Raw genomic sequence first — 16,134 nt, 5'->3', positions numbered from 1 at the left:
GACATGCAGAACAAAGGATTGTTAATAGAGACACACTGAATATTTGGCAGAAAATGCCATTTTAGGTTTTCAGCCATTAGAGAAAAACAGCCTAAAATATAAGATGAAAAAAAAGGTTATGCTGCGTCGCCATGAACAGCAGTGTTCAGCACGCTGGTTTCACTCTCCCTCCAGTTATAGGCCTCCAGAGCAGGGGTGCCAACTTTAATATAGCCCAATATTCTGCTCGATGAACGTCATTCATCTACGCGTAAACTTATCTATTAGGGGTGTCAAAATGTATTGTTTCTTCTGTGCACTGTGATGCAGACAATTCAGTATGGGTTCAGTTATAGATCATAACCGGTTATTATGTACTGACTTCACTTATCTCACAGGGCTCGAAATTGCATCCATTTTAAATCGCATATGGGCCAGAAATTTAATTTATGTGACCTCATAATATATTTTGGGAGCATTTATGCGACTGCATGTAATGGTTGTAGTGTAAAAAAAATACAAAATAAATAAATAGGTGTTCAACGCCACTATTTTGGGTTGTATTAGCTGTCAATCCCTCAAGGCTTTGAGCTGTAAGATGACAGGGAGCTTTTGTGACCACGGGAAATGCAAACGGCTGAAGTTTGTGGAAGACGCAATGAAAAGTTCACAGGTTTGCAAACCCACCTAAAGTTACAAATTATGGTGCAGATGAAAGAGATCATGTGACAAATGTTGATCCACCAGTCGAGATCGAGTGTTTTCGGATAGAGGGCTGAAGGACTCGAAGTGGATCAGCTCTATAATGGCCCGAGTCTCCATGCGTTGCATTCAATGCGTGTTCATCGCAAATGGCCGATAAATGTAAAATCTAACACTGTATACGTTATCAGTAAAGAAGCTCGCCTTTACTAAGTTTAAACTGAAACTGCGGTGGTCACTGTGAGAATCTTGCTCCGCCCTGCTTGGGCAGGCTTTAACCCGCCTGCTTTTTTCACAAACTTAGAAAAATGTAAATCAGCACAAACTAAAACCAAAACATTCAAAGAGTGGTAGAAGTGAGATTTTTCATTCCTTCATTTATTCGTTCTTTCTTGAGATGCATATAATTTTTCTATCTACTTACTGATGACTGCTTTGCAGCTTTCAGCGTTGAATCGAATGATTTATTTTAATCTTTTGTTTATGTTTTGTAGCTAAAATAGAATGTTGTAATGTAATGTTTAAATTGAAATGCATATATTTTACAGTAGATAACTTACATTCAAGCACATTTAAGGCAGCATGATAATAAGAAATGTAATTCATTGTTATTATTGTCATCATCATAATCCTTTATATTTGAATTAAATATAATTTTTTTTAAATAAGTAGACATTAATTTAGGAATTATTGCGCAAACATCAGTAAGTCATCTCAGGATTAGTTAGTTAGTCATTTCTGGTTTTTGCTAGTCCTGATTCATTTTGTTTTTAAATACTAATAATCCGTTAATATACACTTAGCAGTGGTCCGCATTCATTTTTGGGGGGTAATCCTAAATTTTTTTCTGGTGCTTCTAAATTTTTGAAGTTGGGAGCACCAGTGCTACCAAGAAAAAAGTTTATTTTGAGGCCTGTCTCACATGCACTATATTGCGGTAGCTTACTATGGTGAGAGAGGTGAGCCCGAGTAATTAAAACACTTACAGCAGAAGCCCTTTTTCACTGTTATAGAGAAAATGAAAGTAAATTCCACTTCTAAATCATTTACTGTGGCCCTTTCACCTGCTGGTGGGACGTTTCCTCTCTTCTTGGCTTTTACAGCGATACTTAAAGTCAGACATGACCATGTAAGCAGAGCAGCATTTCTCCACTGCGTCCATCATGGTCAGCTCTGATTGCCGCTGCCATTTATCAGTGTCACTCATCGGTAAACGGGCCAGTGCATGAGAGTCAATCGCAGCCCTTTCTGTTGAACGCGTGACCAATCATAAGGGTGTAAGAACTCCCTCGACAAGGCTCAGAAAGTGAGCGGGATATTTACATTTGTTTATTTGCTATAAATGCTCATATTGTTCTGTGCTTGTCCTTGAGTTATTAAAGGTACATTTCATATATCTGACTGTATTACAGGACAAAATTGTATTACAAATAATATAGAAATGTAAATATATTTATAAATGTTAATACAAGAATTGTGGTGCTGTGAAGTAAACTATCAAACTGTGTATGGAAAGCATCGTCAATGCACCGTGATGCACTGAGATATCAAACTGAACCGAATCAATGGCATGATAATTATAACCGAACTTAACCGTGAGACCAGTGTAGGTTTACAGCTCTATTATCTATGCATGTATTACAAAAGCTTAAAAAAGTCTGCTCAAATAATGTCCAACAGGCCATTTCTATGTGGTATACTTGTTTCTTCTGTTTTCAATAGCACTATTTTTCTGAATCAATATAACTTAAATAATAAGTTAAATTTAAAAAGTAATTTTGACTTTGGCTTTCAGGCAAATATAAATAAATGAAAACATAAACATAAATAAACAAAAACAGAACAAATGTAAATAAAATAAAAACAGAACAAATATAAATAATAAATAAAAACAGAATGAATATAAAATAAATAAATAAATAAATAAATAAATAAATGAAAACAAATAAAAACAGAACAAATAAATAAAATAAAAACAGAATGAATAAATTTAATTTAATTTAATTCGAGCAAGTGCATACATTTTTTTTTTCTTTTGTTTTGGCATAATATTTTAACTTCAGTGCATCCCTAATTATTAGCCATTATCACTGGAAAAAAATAACAGCCAAAGTAGACTTATATCTCTAAAGGGTAAGCTTTCTAAGGATATTATCATTTAAAATAAAATGAATAATTTAAGAAATACATGAAGCTAATAACATATATTGGAAACCGAAACAAACAAACAAACAAATAAATAAATAAATACATATTTTCTGTTTTTTATATGTTTTACTCTGTTTTTGTAAATCCATCCTGCTTCAGCAATCCCCATCACTTAAAGTGGCGAATGACAAATCTGCAGTGCACACTTTACATCATTTACATAATGCACACTCTGCAATAATAAAACAGTTTTTGTACATTGGTGTGGATGCTAATATAGTTACCTCTATAGTTCTCATTCTTGCTGTGAATGAGCCTTAAGAAAGGAAAAAGTCAAACTAATTAGAAATAACCTAAGAGCAAGTAAACAATGATTTCAGGTCACATCTAGCTTTCCACAAACCATATTTTTCCAGCGTTTCCTGGTTGGAAATTTATGGGGAAAACTGCATTTGCAGAGTCAGCGTTCTTAGCGAAACACCCCTTTCTCTTCTTTAGGTGTGGACATTCATGTGTGTCACTGGCATTTGTTGACATTTGAGTCTGCGCTTTGTTTCTATGGTAATGGAGGGCTTGAAAGCAGGATGGATGAGATGGGGAGGGAGGATGGAGGAGATGAAACTTCCTGTCTATGGCAGGAGTCATTCATTTCTGCCTGTCAAACACTATAACAGCACAGACCTGGAAAAGACGTCACTGGCATTTCTAGGAATTTCTGCAATCATGTTCCTCTCATGTGGCATTTCCCTTTCTACACACACACACACACACACACACGGTACATGATATGATTTACGAGACATTAAATAAAGTAATAGAGCTTATTGGACAGCTGGCTCATGTTTGATCTTTTGAAAGGTTGGCCTGACATTTCTTCTGTAGATTAAAGCAGACACATTCAAAGAGAATCATTCCAGGCTTGACGCATCCCATAAACTGAGCAAACAAACACAGGTTTGAGATAAATTACTCCCAAAACCTAAAGCCAGAAACATGTGGATGGCATGGAATTAATTCATTCATTCCACTGAGAGTTAACGAGGGTGTTGGTGGAAAATGGCTGTTAGATTGGGCAGATGAGATGTTTGAAGTGTAAATGTTTGTGAACATGCATGTTAAAAACAGCTACAAGAGGGTGCAAATAATAAAATCTCAGTTCAAATCAGTGAAATAAGGACAGGGGCTTTCTCACTTGAAGTGTAGGTCTTTGAAGGTGAAATGTGTCTCTACGATGCCAGTGGTTTTCACTCTGGTCCTCAGGACATCCTGCTGGGTTGGGATGTAATCGGCTTTGGCTATCCTCTCCATGTCATTCAGATAGCTGCAAAACACAAAGAAGATGGTACAAAACATTAGCTTTAAAAATAACTGTTTGGGATCTGTTATAACCACTGTGCTTAGTATAATTATTAATATTTTTATTATTAATATTAATAACTATGCACACACACACGTTCAGTATGTTAAATATTAAATTGAAACGTAAAAATTCAAAATGTCTTTAAAATATAAAAGGACAAAAGACAATGCTTGAAACCAAAATTAACAAATCTAAATAAAACGAAAATGGAACAAATAATTAAAATAAAAACAGAACAAATATAAATAAATAAAACCAACACATAAAGTAAATAAATAAATGAAAAAAAACAAAACGATTATAAACAAAAACAGAATGAATATAAATAAAATAAAAACTGAACAAATATATAAACAAAAACAGAACAAAAATAAATATAATGAAAACAGAACAAATATAAATAAAATAAAAACAGAACAAATATAAATAAATAAAAACAGAACAAATATAAATAAAATAAAAACAGAACAAATATAAATAAATAAAAACAGAACAAATATAAATAAAATAAAAACAGAACAAATATAAATAAATAAAAACAGAACAAATATAAATAAAATAAAAACAGAACAAATATAAATAAAATAAAAACAGAACAAATATAAATCAAAATAAATAAATAAAATAGAACAAATGTAAATAAAATAAAACCAGAACAAACATAATTAAAATAAAAACAGAACAAATATAAATAAAATAAGAACTAAGCAAACATAATTAAATAAAAACAGAATGAATATAAATAAAATAAAAAGAGCACAAATATAAATAAAATAAAAACAGAACAAATATAAATAAATAAATAAAAACAAATATAAATAAATAAAGAACAAATATAAATAACATAAAAACAGAACAAATATAAATAAATAAACAAAAACAAATATAAATAAATAAAAACAGAACAAATCTAAATAAATAAATAATAAAAAAATTAAAAAATTAAAACAAATATAAATAAATAAAAAACAACAAATATAAATAAAATAAAAACAGAACAAATATAAATAAAATATGAACTGAACAAACATAATTAAATAAAAACAGAACGAATATAAATAAAATAAAAAGAGCACAAATATAAATAAATTAAAAACAGAACAAATATAAATAAATAAATAAAAACAAATATAAATAAATAAAGAACAAATATAAATAAAATAAAAACAGAACAAATATAAATAAATAAATAAAAAAAAAACAAATATAAATAAATAAAAACAGAACAGATCTAAACAAATAAATAATTAAATAAATAAAAACAAATATGAATAAATAAAAAAGAACAAATACAAATAAAATAAAATAAAAACAGAACAAATATAAATAAATAAATAAATGAATAATAAAATAAAAACAAAACAAATATAAATAAAATAAAATATTTAACGCACTTTAATATAACATGTCGTTTTCTACTCATGATATAAAGAGTGTTTAATCAAACTTTTAAAATAAACTTCCTTCTTAATAATTAGAAATAATTGTTATTTATATTTGAACTCAGACACTTATTTTAAAATATATAAGCATAATTTACATTAACAAACTTTTTCTTTTAAAATTTAAGCACGTTTAAAAAAATAAGTCCCGACCCTCACTATATTAAACATTCAATTACAAGATGTAAAAAATTATGGCACAATTAAGCAACAATTTAGACAAATACTGTACGATCCAAAGTACAGTAGACTTCTGTGACTAAACTGTGTCGGCAGTGTTGGCGTGAAACAAGCCTTTTAAACGATGTTCTTATGCAAAACACAGCATGTGCAATCGTCTAATCAAATTTCTAAACAGAGGAACAGACGAACCGCCTTGTGACAGTGACGATGCAGATCCTCATTCAGTTGCCAATCAAACGCTGGCAGAAACACTTGGATGAGCTGCGTAGGCAAGAACTCCTGCCAGCAGCACTGAATGTTATTGCTCCACCTAATGCTGTACTACGACTCAGACTACTAACTGTACAATTTCATAACAAGCCAAGAGTCCACATTTTCAACACTGCACCACAAGAGAATAAGGCTACAACGCTGCATAATGTAGTTTCTACCAGGTTGTTTAACATTTATCCTTCCTGAGAGCGGTCTCAGTATTGCCTGAATCCCAGCAGATGCTGCAATTCACAAGCCTAAAACAATCAAGCACAGCCTAAATCAAATTGAAATGTGCCGATAATCCCTCTTCACAAAGCATGGCTTAGAGCTGCCTTTGTAGCCCTTACCTAGCACTAAATGTTTAGTTTTGAGATTTACAAGAGTGTTTTCTTGAAGACTCATCAAGCTTTACACTTCCACACATTACTTTTGCTCTGATTTATGCCTTTATGGTGCAGTAATTTGTGCTGTACAGACTGTTTGGAAAGAGATAAGGGATAGAGCAGATTCAAGTCACTCCATAACAATGATAAATTAAGAATTCTACTTGGTGAAGTGCCCACTGCCTCTTTAGTAGTTTATTATATTTATAAATGCCACAAACTAAGCAAATACTGTATATACATGCATGTATTTAGTTGTTTTATTGTAGGTATTCTGTTTATATTTCTTATTTGCAACCACCTAGCAACACCTTAGCAACCACCTAGCAACCACTCAGGACACCCTAGCAACCGCCTAGCAACCACTCAGGACACCCTAGCAGCCACCTAGCAACCACTTAGGGCACCCTAGCACTGTCGCTAGCATGATGTTAACACGATTAGCATCATGTTAGCATCATGCTAGCAACTCGATTAGCATGTTGCTAGCATGATGCTAACACGATTAGCATCATGCTAGCTACATGCTAATCATGTTAGCATGATGCTAGCAACTCGATTAGCATGTTGCTAGCATAATGCTAACACGATTAGCATCATGCTAGCTACATGCTAATAATGTTAACACGATGCTAGCAACTCGATTAGCATGTTGTTCTATTGCCCAGTTTAGTACCATTTTGTACCCCATCGATTTGCCACGCAAACCCCATTCACATTTCCTTTAGGAAATGTACAATTCTATTTACTTTTATTATTATTTTCAATGCCAATGAATTTAACTGAACAGAATTTAATTGTGAGCGAGAGAAAAGAGAGAGAATTGAAAACTGTATTACAACTGTTTGCATAAAACCCCTTAAATTAATTTAACATTTACCTTTTAATAACACACAAAAACAACCAAACACCAAAGTGTTATTACCCTTTTACCATGCCTACATAAGTTGAGAAAAAAAAAGGAACTTTCAACAACCCCAGAGAACAAAGCCTCAATTTTGACACCATTTCATTTCAAAAGTGACACAATCACACATGAAACTTTAAAAATAACAATCGGGAACATTAAATATTAAACATAAACACCAAATCAAATATTCTGGATTTGACTAAACTTAAAAACATAACGTTAATTCCTTTATCTAAACCTTGTTTTTACTGATTTATAGCCAATTCATTTTTATCGATTATAAAATTCGAACAGACAGGTATTTTTTTCCTAATAGATTTGATACCAACGGTAATTACATCTATAAAAGAGAGCGCATGCGCGTGACGGAGAAACTATTATTAAAATTATAACTATTTCAATATTTTATATTATGCGTACTGTATTTATTTCCTTTAAGGTTATTATTGTTATTATTACAACAACACACCATTCACAACTAAAGTTCTTACTAAACTAAATTATTTTGCCTTATTAAAATCATTGAGTTATGCACGTGCAAGAGAGAAACTATAAATAAAATTATTATTTTATTGTTTTATAGTATGTGTACTGCATATAATTATTTCATTTTTTATTATTAATATTGTTATTATTAAAACAACGATAAACCATTCACAACATAAGAAATGTTTACTAAACTAAATTAATTCAAGTGGTGCTCACTGCAGAGCCATTTGAGCAGAGCTGAGCTCAAGTTAGGGGGAGCTTGAGCTTTCGCTCCTCCTTTCTTGCACTTCTTCTACGAGTGATGTCACTGGGGGTAGGGTTAGGGGTGGGGTTGGTGTACGCATTAAAACAGCTTATAGAAGGAGGAGCGAGAGCTTATGCTCCCCCTCGCTGGAGCTCAACTCTGCTCAAATGGCTCTGCAGTGAGCACCGTCTCAATTAATTTGCCTTATTTAAAATAAATTATGTTCACAAGAGAAACTATTATTAAAACTTAATTATTTTATTATTTTATAGAATGTGTACTGCATTTAATTTATTTATTTTTAATATTTTTATTGTTATTACAACAACAATACACAATTCACAACATAGGAAATGCTGATTTTAAGCTTTATTTAAATTATCAAATTCTATTAAATCGTTTTTAAAGATATTATTTTTATTCATATTTATTTCTGTCATTTATTATGGTGGCTTGAAAAGCCAACATACTGTTATCTCACTTAAACTTATTATTATTCTGCTTCTTTCTTCTGAGACTAATTTTAAAGTCTATCTCCTCCTAACCCTTTCAAGCTTCATACCTCAAACTTTCGTCAAACCTTCAAACTGGTCTGACTCGGGTTGCTATATCTTTTCCGACTGATCCGACTTTCGGTTTTCCGAAAAACGACCCGGAAAATTCCCAAAATTCCCATTGACTTAACATTGGGTCAAACTTTGTGACCTCATAACTCTGCATTAGACTGTCCTACAGACTTCTAACTGGGCTCATTTAACTCAGTCTAGCCAGCAGCCAATAACTGATGACCTTTAAACTTACTAGCCACTCCCTAGCAACCACTTTTGGCACCCTAGCAACTGTCCCATAGACTTCCATTGTAAAAGACTGCCATTGACTTAACATTGAGTCAACCTTTGTGAGCTCATAACTCTGCATCAGACTGTCCTACAGACTAGAGTCAGGCCCCATTCAACTCAGTCTAGTCAGCAGCCAATCACTGATGACCTTTAGACTTACTAGCCACTCCCTAGCAACCACTTATGGCACCCTAGCAACTGTCCCGTAGACTTCCATTCAAAAGACTCTCATTGACTTAACATGGGATCAAACTTTGTGAGCTCATAACTTTGCATCAGACTGTCATACAGACTAATGGCTGAGCTCATTTAACTCAGTCTACCAAACTGCCAATAACTGATGAGCTTTTAACTTTCTAGCCACACCCCTAACTACCACATACTGCACCCTAGCAACTGTCCCGTAGACTTCCATTACAAAAGACTCTCATTGACTTAACATGGGATCAAACTTTGTAAGCTCATAACTCTGCATCTGACTGTCATAAAGACTAATGGCTGAGCTCATTTAACTCAGTCTAGCCAGCAGCCAATCACTGATGGCCTTTTAACTTTCTAGCCACACCCCTAACTACCACATACTGCACCCTAGCAACTGTCCTATAGAATGTAATTAGCTGTGCTATCAAATGCTTATAATTCTAACATGCTAATGACATGCCAATCATGCTAGCAACATGCTACTCATATGCTAATCATGCTAATGACATGTTAACTCATACTGGAAACATGCTAATGACATGCTAATTTGTACTAGAATCATGCTAGTAACATGCTAATTCAAACTAGACTCATGTTAATAACTGGCCTACATGCATATCTTTGCATAGCAGTGTCCTATTGACTTGGGGGATGGCTCATCTGACTCAGACAACCAATGAGCATCTCAATATGATAATGAAGCTCACAAGCCACGCCCCCAAATTGATTCCATAGACTTCCATTAAAATAGGCCAAGATGCATATCTTTGCATAGCAGTGTCATAGAGACATGGGGGTTGGTTCATTCGACTAAGACAACCAACCACATTCAAGTTCACTCTGTAACCTCGCCCATAGCAACAAAACAGAGTACCCTAGCAACCATTCATCAACAGCTATATCTCAGCATCAGAACATCGTAGAGACTTGGAGATTGGCTCGTTTGACTCATGCTAGCAAACGGAACTTCCTATATGCTACACATGCTAGCAGTGACTAGCTACATGCTAATATTGACTAGCCCAGTACTGTAACTTGCTAGAAATGCTTACTAAGTATAAATGTTTTATCAATCATGTATGTGAGGCTTGCCTAGTAACCAACCAGGGTACCCTAGCAACTGCCTAGCAACCACCCAAATTACCCTAGCAACCGCCTAGCAACCACCTAGCAACGGCCTAGTAATGCCTTAGTAAGGGCCTAGCGACCACTCAGGACACCCTAGCAACCGCCTAGCAACGCCTTAGCAACCACTCAGAATACCTTAGCAACCACCTAGCAACACCTTAGCAACCACCTAGCAACCACTTGGGACACCTTAGCAACCGCCTAGCAACACCTTAGCAACCACCTAGCAACCACTCAGAACACCCTAGCAACTGCCTAGCAACGCCTTAGCAACCACCTAGCAACCACTCAGGACACCCTAGCAACCACCTAGCAACACCTTAGCAACCACCTAGCAACCACTCAAGACACCCTAGCAACCACCTAGCAACGCCTTAGTAACCACTCAGAACACCCTAGCAACCATCTAGCAACTACTTAGGACACCTTAGCAACCACCTAGCAACACCTTAGCAACCACCTAGCAACCACTCAGAACACCCTAGCAACCGCCTAGCAACACCTTAGCAACTACCTAGCAACCACTTAGGACACCCTAGCAACCCCCTAGCAACACCTTAGCAACCACCTAGCAACCACTTAGGACACCCTAGCAACCGCCTAGCAACACCTTAGCAACCACCTAGCAACACCTTAGCAACCACCTAGCAACCACTCAGGACACCTTAGCAACCACCTAGCAACACCTTAGCAACCACCTAGCAACCACTCAGAACACCCTAGCAACCGCCTAGAAACACCTTAGCAACCACCTAGCAACCACTCAGGACACCCTAGCAACCACCTAGCAACACCTTAGCAACCACTCAGAATACCCTAGCAACCACCTAGCAACCACTTAGGACACCTTAGCAACCACCTAGCAACACCTTAGCAACCACTCAGAACACCCTAGCAACCGCCTAGCAACACCTTAGCAACCACCTAGCAACCACTCAGAATACCCTAGTGACCACCTTGCAACACCTTAGTAACCACTTAGCAACTAGTCAGAACACCTTAGCAACTGCCTAGCACCACCTTAGCAACCACCTAGCAACCACTCAAAACACCCTAGCAACCGTCTAGCAACACCCTAGCAACCACCTAGCAACTAGTCAGACCACCTTAGCAACTGCCTTGCACCACCTTAGCAACCACCTAGCAACCACTTAAAACACCCTAGCAACCGCCTAGTAAAATGCTAATTCATGCTAGAATCATGCTAACAACATGCTAATTCATGCTAGAATCATGCTAGTAACATGCTAATTTATGCTAGATTTATGCTAACAACATGCTAATTCATGCTAGAATCATGCTAGTAACATGCTAATTCATGCTAGAATCATGCTAACAACATGCTAATTCATGTAAGAATCATGCTACTAACATGCTAATTCATGCTAGAATTATCCTAGTAGCATGCTAATTCATGTTAGAATCATGCTAGTAACATGCTAATTCAACCACTTCAAACTTTCAGATTCGGCTTTTCAAGCCACCATAAAGTTTGTCCTCAAACTTTAATATCTAGTTTAAATAACTGTATATTATTAATTAATCTGCATATATTTTTATTAATCTGATGATGTTAATATTTTACATATTTTATACCTATCTAAATGTCTATGCTTTGGCAAGACTGTCCAAATGTCTTCCTACCCCTTACTAAAGCTCTGATTATTTACTTTGGTCCCACTTTATATTAAGTATTAATTAATATGTTCTTAAACAAGAACTAATAGTTTGTTACAATGTACTTATTGTGTAAATACATGTATTTACTGTGTACTTATGCTTGATTAAAAACATGTATGTAATTACATCTGTAATTAACTTTTGTAATTACATTCGTAAATATGCTGTTAACCATCCCTTACACCTCAACCCCCCCTTAAACCTACCCATGCCACCAAACCTGTCCATAACGCAACCTCTATCCCAACTAAAAAGCACTACAAGTGTTCTCAAATACATTAGAAACACAGTAAATACATTGTATTTTTTTTCATGCAAGTACATAGTAGTTAAGGGCACTTAATATAAAGTGGGACCTTTACTTTTACTCTATCCGAAATAAAACAAATAAGACTATCCAAAAGAGAAAAATATGATAAGACATACTGTGAAAATTTCCTTGCTCTGTTAAAATCATTTAGGAAATATTTTAAGAAAGAAGGGATGGGCTAATAACTCTGACTTCAACTGTATGTATTTGTTAATTTCTTTTATATACATGTATTTTTTGAACTTTGTTTATTGTTATGGCTTTAGCAACATTGTGCATTATTCACAGTCATGCCAATAAAGCTCTAAATTCAAGAGAAAGAGAGAGAGAGAGATTAATGACCACCTGCTATCATTTAAGGTTTGGGGAATTAAAGTCATGTCTCTGATAAACAGAGCTAGACTTTATTAGAGCCAAGAGTACAGTTTAATACTGCAGCTGATCTGTAATAAGAACAATATGCCACAGCTAGAGCTTAGTACAGTGGCTGTTCAGAAGAAATATGAAAAATAAAGCATCTAAATGTACATACTGTTCACTGATTTCAGCTCTAGTATTGCTTGTTGTATAGCAGTACTCATTGGTTTTTGTGACAGGATCTGTGCAGACAGACAGACAAAGATCTTTTCTTGGATGCATTGGATGTTTGTCTTGTTTCTCCCTGGAACAGGAGCTGTGCTTTATGTCTGGCTGTGGTTTAGAGGATGGGAAGATCTCATGAAAATGAGCCAAAAATATGTTCCAATTCTAAGCCCCTCAGTTGCAGTACAAACGTAATGCTACAGCGTACATTGATTTTCTGGATTAACAGACGAGTGCAATGAAGATATGAAGGATTACTGAATCAGGTTTGCATAAAAATACTTCAATAGTTTTTTACAAAAGACCACCCTAAACCCATGCAAACACCTTTGTGAGGATTTCAATCACGATAAATCACAAACTAATGCATCATATTTTACTAGTTATTTTGTAAGATACTTGTATCAGTGTTAATTAGGCAAGTGATGCTGCATACGTAGTAAAAAACATCATTGGACAACAGTGATTTGTACTGTAGCCAATTGAAAAAAAATTTTTAAGGAGGCTAATAGCTAATAATAATAATAATAATACAGACCTTTAAAAAAGGATTTTCCAAGTGATATTTAAAGCAAGAAAACTTTCAAAGTATTTCATGTCAGTGACTTAAATTAAATACTGGGTTTTGGGGGGGGGGGGGGAATCTAGGTTCTAATTATCTTCATTTTATTTAAATATAAAGCATATTAAGTAGACTGTTAGGGTTGGGGTTGTGGTTAGTGTAAGTTGACATGTACTTGCAAAATTTCTTATAGTCAGGTAAATGTCTGTTGAAGGAGCAGCATCATCAGATATTAAGAAGACAGTCTACTAATACTCAATTGAAAAGTAACTGGCATGCAGTTGCAATGCAACTTTTAGTCAACAAATTGTGTAATAGGGATCATCAAAATAAAGTGTTGCTGCACATAAATATGACAGAGCAAAAATAAAATTGAAACAAACTGTGCTTTATGGGTTTTCTGGGCAGTCTAACAGTATTCAAATACAAAAATTGAACAATCAAACATAAAATAACATTGTCATCACTGTAAAAACTATTTTTATATCAATATAATATTTAATAATATCTTTAAAAAATAAATCTAATCCTCTGATGGTACTTGCACAAATTGCGATATCGATGCTAAAACGATTTATTGTTCAGCTCTAAAATCTAGCCAAGAAATCGAGAAAGTTGTCTCTTAATTTCTTTTCACATCCATATATTTATATTCATATTTACTGAATCGACAAACATCACAGTTTTAACTATAATATATATATAGTACTGATGGGAAAAAAAAGTTGCCTGCATCTCTCATGTGCTAAAAATAATAGACTGCATCTCTCTACAAGGAGGTTTTGCTATTCTTTTCTGATGTAGACGTTTTAGTGTGTGTTCAGAGGGTGGGGAAGGAGTGGCTGCTTCTGTAAAAACCGCACTTCTCTCCACCCACTCATACGCACAGGCTGTAAACAGTCTCCATTTACATCTGCAGAACCTAGCAAACACAACTAAATATTATGAAAACTAAGATTAGCGCTCCCTCTATCCCTCCACATCCCCTTTTCCCACCAACAAATTACATCATCACTCATTCCCTAATTCAAGGCCAAATCGACCGTGATCCCCGTGAGGGAACGCTCCGCCTGCCCCTGATTGATTCCTAGTGTATTCAGCTTGGGAAAATTCATGGAAATCCTGACCTAGGCCAACCCTCCATTTAATAGCAATTGGTTTCTCAACGGACCGTTAACTGTTAAGAGTTTCTGCTCGCTTTGACGCATCGATCTGATCCAGCCCGCTCTCATCGCACATTTTAATCTGTCTTTTTATCCCTTCTGAATTTAAAAAGGTGCTACCGGGTAGGTTTCAGATTTTGTTCATTTAGAGAGATGCTTGTGGGTGGTTCAATAAATAGACATGCATTTTGCATTTGAAAAATTTAAGGGGGAAAATAATACTTATTAAAAGAAACAATTTTTTCTGTCTTTTGTTGAAAAACATTTTAATATTTCAGTCATTATCAAACACATCACTTCCTTTGTTCACTTTTCATGGGAAAAAAATTTCAGGGTTGCCTTAATTTGTTCTTATGAAAAGCCAAAAACCAAACTTTGCCAAAGGTAAATATACTTGCGATGGGTAATTTCCGAATTTGTTAAATATTATTCTAAAATAACTAGACATTACTTTATATTATAGCTTCTCCAAGTCCGGACTACGGTTCGGATCCTGATCACAAGGGTATTCAATCCATATATATTAGTGGTTTGCCACATTTACATTGTATTTAATGTGTTTAAACGCAAATGCCATTTTATTAAAATAAAAATAAATAGTGTTGACTTGTGATGCATGTTATGGATGTTTATTAAAAACAAGTTATTTAATATCAATTGTTCCGGACATTTGACCTAAATAAAAATTCATTTTTGGAGTTTTTAAAGTAGATAATGAGAGCTCCTGCTTTATATGAACTAATACAACATCATTTTACAAGGAACTTACAGTAAAAACTAAATCTCTCTCATTTATGACAGAACAGAGTTACACAAGTTTTTGCCTTGATTTGCCCACCGATGTCATCTGCATAGTCTATCCGTTGAGACATTATTTTCATTTTTAAAAAATCTGATTCATTTATAACATTTAATTGAAACATGCTTTTTTTAAGCTTAGCAATAAAACAAAAAGAAAAAGGTTACTTCAAGGTAGAATTGACATTCTCTTTTAAATGCATTCGCCCCAACCCTCCCCATCATTCTCAATCTCTTCTCAGATGGGATGGTGGGCCTAATCATAGCTTACAATGGGCCAACTTTGTCCTACGGGCCCTACTTTGGGCATCTCTGCTTTAGATTTTTATTTGTTAGCTCTGTTATGTTAGTACATTTTAAACTATTTCGCCAAATAATCCTACATGCTAGAATAAATGCTAAGAGAACATGGCACTGATAATAAATCATGATTTAAAGAGAATTAAACAACCCTCTGTGTAATCAGTGATAAATTCTGTTACTTTTCATGTGGTATTAGTTTTAACATTTAACCAAAAACTTACAAAAGTTTTAATTTTCATAATTTATTGTTTGATTACACATCAATACACGAAGGAAAATAACTAATGGACTAATTCGGACCAAAAGAAATTGTGATTGTCAGCTAAAAAAGGACCTTCTTTGCAGAAAAAAATATTGTTACAGCCTGATAAATGACAATGGCTGAAAAAATATTATTAAAATAATTTAAAATATAACTGTTTTTAAAAAGCTAAAAGAAATAATGACTTTGGACAATAAATACGCCTGCATGT

At 34.4% G+C, this 16,134-nt stretch overlaps 1 protein-coding gene across 1 annotated transcript in view; it reads right to left on the bottom strand.

Moving 5' to 3' along the window:
• The window catches only part of gnai2a (guanine nucleotide binding protein (G protein), alpha inhibiting activity polypeptide 2a), a 128,375-nt gene that overhangs the window by 9,172 nt on the left and 103,069 nt on the right, over nt 1-16,134 (bottom strand). Inside the window, 1 exon segment of the mRNA NM_001001818.2 lies at nt 4,022-4,150. Coding sequence (NP_001001818.1) covers nt 4,022-4,150 — 129 coding nt within the window.

The sequence above is a fragment of the Danio rerio genome, chromosome 11 (genome assembly GCF_052040795.2).
Source record: "Danio rerio strain M-AB ecotype USA chromosome 11, GRCz13ab, whole genome shotgun sequence".
NCBI lineage: Eukaryota > Metazoa > Chordata > Actinopteri > Cypriniformes > Danionidae > Danio > Danio rerio.
This window is presented reverse-complemented; position numbering and strand designations above follow the sequence as displayed.